General features: G+C 41.6%; 2 protein-coding genes and 1 non-coding gene across 4 annotated transcripts; 2 read left to right on the top strand and 1 right to left on the bottom strand.

Moving 5' to 3' along the window:
* Positions 1-1,808: 1,808 nt before the first annotated feature.
* Positions 1,809-3,444, top strand: LOC113207568 (uncharacterized). 2 transcript variants are annotated; one of them, XM_026424189.2, is made up of 6 exons: positions 1,809-1,964; positions 2,302-2,422; positions 2,496-2,683; positions 2,782-2,884; positions 2,960-3,131; positions 3,239-3,444. In XM_026424189.2, the coding sequence occupies exons 2-6, from the start codon at positions 2,326-2,328 to the stop codon at positions 3,345-3,347; spliced, it is 669 nt and encodes a 222-aa protein (XP_026279974.1). In that variant the 5' UTR covers positions 1,809-1,964; positions 2,302-2,325; the 3' UTR covers positions 3,348-3,444. The 2 variants fall into 2 exon arrangements, with proteins under 2 accessions (XP_026279974.1, XP_026279973.1); XM_026424188.2 differs by lacking the exon at positions 1,809-1,964 and adding an exon at positions 2,005-2,067.
* Positions 3,445-3,653: 209 nt separating this feature from the next.
* Positions 3,654-3,725, top strand: Trnaq-cug (transfer RNA glutamine (anticodon CUG)). The gene has a single exon. It is a non-coding gene; the product is annotated as a tRNA-Gln (tRNA).
* Positions 3,726-3,902: 177 nt separating this feature from the next.
* Positions 3,903-6,661, bottom strand: LOC113207590 (oxygen-dependent coproporphyrinogen-III oxidase). The gene is made up of 8 exons (XM_026424220.2): positions 6,439-6,661; positions 5,879-6,050; positions 5,611-5,807; positions 5,390-5,534; positions 5,113-5,275; positions 4,903-5,022; positions 4,625-4,794; positions 3,903-4,535 (listed from the first exon to the last, which is right to left on the bottom strand). Exons 1-8 carry the CDS (start codon positions 6,528-6,530, stop codon positions 4,422-4,424), a joined length of 1,173 nt encoding a protein of 390 aa, XP_026280005.1. The 5' UTR covers positions 6,531-6,661; the 3' UTR covers positions 3,903-4,421.
* Positions 6,662-6,702: the final 41 nt, after the last annotated feature.

Here is a 6,702-nt window from a genome sequence, read left to right as displayed (position 1 = left end):
AATGCGCCAGGCAATGGCCAGGTAGGCAACCCGCTTGCACTTGCGTCCTCTTAGAATCACCCGTGTGACCACCCGGTATACGTTTGCTGACGTCGTTGCAACCCTTGTCATTGCCACAGTGATTCGCATCTGTGTGTCAAACGAAAGAGGGAGAGATGCTTTGCAGTTTTATATTAGAACGCATCTATATAGAATGCATGCGGACCAATTGCGCAAATAGCCACAGAGCCACAATTAGGCCCGCAAACAACGTATGTCATGTGGGGCTATGGCGTACGTTGGGAAATTATGGCCGAACATCAAGATATTTTTGTTTCGTCCTACGAGGCATAAAGGGTCTAGGGCTACCTTGTATGATTTTGTAAGATATGACCCGTTGCTTCCTCGCGGGCGGCGGAGGGAAGGGGGTTGGACCGCCCCCGCCTGTGTTGCGGCGTTCGAGTCGATTGCACACAAAACTTCTGCCACACGCTAAAACCATACCCCGAAGAGACACGCCGGAGGCACACATAATCTCGCTGCACTCTCTCTGGCTCAGGTGCACATCACACACTCCACCCCGCGCGGGTTGGCGTCGTGGGAACCGTGGGAGCGAGACGTGGCACCCTCCGAAGCACCCTCCCCTCCACCACCACCCCCTGGCTATCGCGGTGCAGAGGAGGGAGGGATGGGCGCCAGTGGGTGTGGGATGGGAAGGGGTGGGGGTGGGGTAGGGGGGAATCGGAAAGAGACGTGGGATGGAACGGCTAGGGTACAATGGGGAGGGTGGCGGGGAAGCTGAACTTTTCAATAAAATGGGGAAAAGCCTTTGACACGGGCTGTTTGCGTCCTTAAAAGGCATCGAAACTCGTGACAGCACCCTGGGCTGCGTGGTAACGTATGACGATCCAGACGAAAAGTTTTTACTGATAAATCTGCCTCATTTGGATGACTATTCTCTCTTTGCGCTCGCATGCCGAAAATTTTTAATTTTGCGCCCTCCCCCCCTCCCCTTTCCTCTGGATAATTTTAATTAAGTACGAACTGGCCGCCTTTCTCCGACACGGCGCCCCGCGGTCGATTCGCGGTCCGTCAAGTGCTGCATGATGGTCATCGCAGCTTCACTGCGCGTTACAATGACTCACTTGCCCCTCGACCATGCGGAGCCGCGGTGGTCACCCAAACTGCAATAAGTCAATCGCTCTGTACGGGACGCGCACTGTCCGGCGCTGACCGGGCCATCTTATTAACCGATTCCAAAGAGTGACCAGATGGCTGGCGGAGGGCGTGCCCGCGGCAGGCCGGACCGGCCGGCCATCGACTGTTGTTGTTACTAATTGAAAAGTGCCACATCCGTTTTCGCATGGAAATCCAATGATGGTAGTTGTGGGCGCGCGATTGTTGCGTCACGTACTCGGGAGGGGATGGGGAGAGGTCACCCTTTGTGGCAGGGGGATGCTGACCATAATGATTACGGGGAAAGAGGGGGGGGGGAGGGAATGACCACATGTCCCAATTGTTCACCGCCGCTGACGGCTAACTGCCTGACACACATTACTTCGATCCACAAACCAAGGTACCCGGATACTATCTTACTACGCGCAAGCTAGTGAGCGGAGAAGATTTTGGACATTTTTAACACCACCAAAAGTTATCCAGCTGACTCGCCCACTACACACTTACCATCTATTTGCGACCTTCGTATGTAACTTCTGTAAACAATAAAAGAAATGAAATGAGAAGGAGACGGATGGAGTTGCAATCCTTTGGCGGGCAGAAACGAATTAGAAACGGAAGATACAGCTCGTCTTGAGAAACTCAAGTAGTTCGTGATGCTGTGTGTGATTGCTACCCCTGCAGGGAGGGGAGGGGGGAGTCAAGCCGTTTGTCACTTGTTCTCCTGTTGTGTGTGGGCGTCTTGCGCGGGCTTTCTTCCTCCTGGCTTGTGCCTTTTATTTCGGTTTTGGAGTTCTATATGTTAGAAGGTATTTATGTGTTATTCTTTTAACTTTTATTTGACTTTCTTCCAAGATTATTATTATGACAAAAATTACTTCACATAACGAAGACCTGTTATGTATTGCAATGGTATTAGTGGTGCAATATCAGCTACCTCACAAACACTTAGCCTTGCTTTCTTTCTACCCTGATCAGTTTTATTTTCTTCCCATGATAATTTCCTATAGACCTTCTCTGTGATTCTGTAAGGTTTATCTTTTTTCCTTCTATTCTTACGTCCATCCTCCACTTATTTTAAGGTTATTATCGTATCCACAAGTATTTCTGTGTTTTTCATTTTTTGATAATGTTTTTTACTTCCAGTTTAACTTAATTTTGTCACTAACAATGGATGATATCATTAAAAAAGAAAAGGAATCCCTTCGGCATGGGATTCAAGAAGCATATTTATGTGCGGAGTTCCTTACTAAATATGTTGAGAAAGGTATGAACGTTGCCATTTCAACAACTTCTTGTTGCTGCATGTCTCTATTTACTAATTCTTTATTTTGTACCAGGAAATGAAAGAGACACTCACTTAAAAAATTTGGAAGGACTAGTTCAAAATTATTGTTTGCTAGATTATCATCTAGATATTAGACCTGGCCTTGTGGCACGAATGTCTCAGGATGAAAACAAGAAGATTGCTCAAAAAGAGAATTCGGAGACTGCTGAATTACCAGAGGGTAACACTAACTACCAGGCGGTATGTTTTGTTTGGTTTTTCTTTTGTATTTGATTATCCTCAAGTAACATGTCATGGGCATGATGTGCTAAAATTTTTCTTTTTATGTGAACATTCAGATCCTCTGTGAGAAAGTTGCTAGTGCCATTAAAAATCATAATGTTAAGGATCATGAGAAATTGAAGGACTATACAAAGAAAGTTAAAAGATTAATTAATGTTGGTAAGTGTTGCAGGTGTCCGTACTTTTAACTTGTTTTCCAAATGTGACTTATCAACATATTTTTTATTTTTGCAGCGGATGGTACAGGAGATGATGATGATCTTATGGTAACTGAAGAATCAGAAAATCTTCTGGATCCTCTTTCAAAGACTGAGCTTGTTGATCCTGTTATCAGTATCAAATGCAGGCATCGCTTCAGTAGGAAAACTATCATGGAGCATCTTACCCATGGAAGACATGGGTCTCAGTAAGTACAGAGCTGTTCATCTTTATATTGCTATCCTGACTGCAACCTAACCAAAACCTAGTTTGAGTGTTTTGCATATTTGAACGTTACTTATTTTCTCCCCCCAGGTGTCCATATGTCGGTTGTAAAGCAAAACTAACACCAGACGATTTAGAGGATGATCTTATTGCTGCACAGATCGTAAAGAGATCACAGTATCAACGTCAGCTGCATTAATGCGTCATGTCGACTCTTTATTTTCCTACACTGTACGTTTACAATTGACTATAACCTTTGAAGTATTATTAATATCATTAAAATGCATCACCTCTTATGCCACGAATTGGTTTTCTTCATCGAGTATTTCTTGAGAAACCTCTGATGGAAAAGGGTTAGGTGGGTGGGGGGTTGTAGCAGCCGAGTAGCCGAGCCGAGTCAAGCCGCCGAGCCGAGCCGGACTGACCCGAACGGTCGTGGTGGGGGGAGGGGAAGCTTCTTGGCGGGCAGTGAGAAAAGCCGTGCCTTCAGCTGGGTCGGTATGGCGGCCCCATGGTGTAATGGTTAGCACTCAGGACTCTGAATCCTGCGATCCGAGTTCAAATCTCGGTGGGACCTTGACTTTTTTTCCCGAAATTTTCTTTTAGTAGTTCAGAAATTCATTTAATACTTTCAGGCATTGTGAGGCAACATAACAAAAATTATACAGTCAAAGTCATTTATCTTGTCTCATGGAAACAGCAAAATATCTTTAACACTTTTTTGCTAAGTAATGAGTCAAATCCACAAAAGATGTTTAATTTAAAAAGAACTTTTATTTTAAATCTCAGCCAATGAATAAACATAACAGTGCAAGGCATACACCTCAACAAATATAAACACCTTCACTTAAGCTAAATTGCACTCTCAAAAAAGATAATCAAGAGACTTCTTACACCTACAGGAAATGTCATGAACAAAATTTGCTGAAGTAAAACAAGCTTCAGTAGGCAAATGAAGAGAGAGGAAGAGAGAATGTGTAAACAAGAGAGAATAAAAACAGTTCTGATCACAGTGATGACTCTAAAACTAATTCAGAGTAAAGTTCTTTCAGCAACATACCTGCAAATTTGCATAAACTATCTACATTCTTTGAATAATCTAAAATAAGAGATGACCAAATGGGAAAATAAATGGCTTTACAGTAAGGGGAAACTTCAAAATATTATAAAAAATCTGCATCTATGCAGAATTTCACAAAAAAACAACTTTCAAACAATGAGAATACAGTAATATGACTCTTGGTGATTTCCTTGGATTGGAAAGTATATTAAATCAGATCCAAGACGATTTACTTTCTTCTGCTAACCAATCTCGGGGATTTTTAAGAACTTCCATCAGTTTGCCTTCAGCAGAATCAGCAGTCGGAGAATGCATGTACTCCCACCGCTACAAAAATAAAACATTTAAATAAGGTAAATGTGAAAATAAGTTATTTTAGAGAGAGAACTTGAAGCAATTATATTTAATGAACTTACTGCTACTAAAGGAAGAGACATGAGAATACTCTCATAACGAGCTCCAGGTGTGTACAATCCAAACTTAGTTCCCCGATCGTAGATTAGATTGAACTCTACATACCTCCCTCGACGTAGGAGTTGCCATTGTCTTTCATGATAACCATACCCATCACTTTTGTGTTTCTTAACTAAAAATTTATAAGCAAGAGTATTTAAGGTGTTATTTAATGAGACAAAATAGAATAAAGGCAAAAATAATGATTTAAGTTGTAATATCCAAACATCTAGTATCTTACCAAGGGGTAAATAAGAAGGAATGACTGCTTCTGCACATGATGTCACAAATTTAAAAGCAGCTTCTTGTGAGGGATAATCTATATCATCAAAGAATATTCCACCAACTCCTCTTCTCTCTCCTGTAAACATTATAAAACCGTGAGTGTGTTTTAATTTTAAGACACAACTAATATTGAAAGAATTATATCTGGCTGTGCGGCTGAACTTACCCCTGTGTGTAATATGGAAATAATCATCACACCACTTTTTGAACTTTGGGTAGAAAGATTTATCATGAGAATCACATGCTTTTTTGAGAGATCTGTGGAAGTGTCGAGAATCTTCCTCATTTAGGTAGTATGGTGTCAAGTCAGTACCACCACCAAACCACCACTGGAATATTATCAGTAATTAAAAGTAGATTTAAATAATTACAACAGAAACAAAAAGCAAATATGTCAATGGTGTGTAGTGATTGATAAAACTCTAGTACTATGATAGAAATACCTGTCGAGATCCATCAGATTCTTCTACTTCAAAGTACCGATAGTTGAAGTGAATTGTGGGAATCATTGGATTGCGAGGATGTATGACACAACTTACACCAGCAGCAAAAAATGGCAGGTCCCCCTCTGTCTTAAACTTTTTGCCCCTGTGTATACAGTAAAAGAATTTAACAAGGGAGTGTAAGAGAGATATGACTTCTTGATGTAAATATTCTCCTTTACCTTGCTTTCATTTGTTGAACTGCAGCAGGGGGTAATGTGCCTTTAACTACTGAAATGTTAACACCAGCCTTTTCAAAGACCTGACCATCTTGAATGATACATGTGATGCCACCTCCACCTTCTTTTCTGAGCCATCTGTCAACTTGGAATCGCGCCCCATCACTTTCCTCTGCTTCCAATGCCCGGCACAGTTCAGCCTGCAGTATGATGGATATTGTCAAGACACAAGAGTTACCGCAAAAAGTGAAATTGGAAAATATTTTCTAACCTGTATTCTCATGATAAGAAGTTCCATTTTAGTTTTCATGTCAGATGGATTTTCTTCCAAACTCTTGCGGTCCGTGACTGGTTCGGCCATAAAAACCACTTCATTTTGCCCCCAAGTCTTCTTTTTCACAGAATCAATAAACCCAAGACCGGGTAATGCTGCTAGTAGAAATCTGTAACAAATTACAATTTTTATTGAATAAGAGAAACAGATTAAATGCCTGCTTTAGAAAATGAAGTGACATACAGTCAGTTTCAACTCTCAAACAACGACTCTTTTGATGAATAACACTAGTGTTTTAAAGACCGAATGGATGATAGTTAAACGGATTCTTAGAGCTGCTATGACTTTTTGTTACTAATTATTCATGTTTTAGTGGAAATTAAGCATTTACAAACATGTCGTAATCTGATGAGTACCAATTGGTCTTTTGATTACTTTTTTATAACACTAAAAGAGGCTTCAAATTGTTGAATGGAGATCATGAATGCCATAATTATGTCGAGGGCTGAAACATATATCTTGAAATGACAACATAATAGTAAACATGGACGACTAACCTCGCTTTAATTCTTTTCCCTCGTACGCCATGGTTGTACAAGGTAACGATCCCGAACTCATGAAAGTGTCGACGAAAAGCTTTGAAGAACATATTGGAAATTTTCGTACCACTCAACAGTTCCCTCTAAACAGTTTTGAATGCAGTGTTTGCAAGTGGTTCACAGATGGCAAACGTAAGATAAAACCACCGCTCACTGCTCCCTCTACCTCCCCTCCTCTCCCCCTCCCCCCTCCCGCAACCGGCTGATTGGATCGCCTACGAG

The sequence above is a fragment of the Frankliniella occidentalis genome, unplaced genomic scaffold (genome assembly GCF_000697945.3).
Source record: "Frankliniella occidentalis isolate FOCC.00 unplaced genomic scaffold, Focc_3.1 Scaffold18, whole genome shotgun sequence".
Classification (NCBI taxonomy): Eukaryota; Metazoa; Arthropoda; class Insecta; order Thysanoptera; family Thripidae; genus Frankliniella; species Frankliniella occidentalis.
This window is presented reverse-complemented; position numbering and strand designations above follow the sequence as displayed.

Coding starts and splice junctions, on each gene's coding strand:
- LOC113207590 (XM_026424220.2), bottom strand. CDS start 6,530: ATGTTCTTCAAAGCTTTTCGTCGACACTTTCATGAGTTCGGGATCGTT. Junction 5,808..5,878: donor TTCTTATCATGAGAATACAG/GTTAGAAAATAT, acceptor ATCATACTGCAG/GCTGAACTGTGCCGGGCATT. Junction 5,535..5,610: donor GTTCAACAAATGAAAGCAAG/GTAAAGGAGAAT, acceptor CTGTATACACAG/GGGCAAAAAGTTTAAGACAG.
- LOC113207568 (XM_026424188.2), top strand. CDS start 2,020: ATGACAAAAATTACTTCACATAACGAAGACCTGTTATGTATTGCAATG. Junction 2,423..2,495: donor TACTAAATATGTTGAGAAAG/GTATGAACGTTG, acceptor ATTTTGTACCAG/GAAATGAAAGAGACACTCAC. Junction 2,885..2,959: donor TAAAAGATTAATTAATGTTG/GTAAGTGTTGCA, acceptor TTATTTTTGCAG/CGGATGGTACAGGAGATGAT.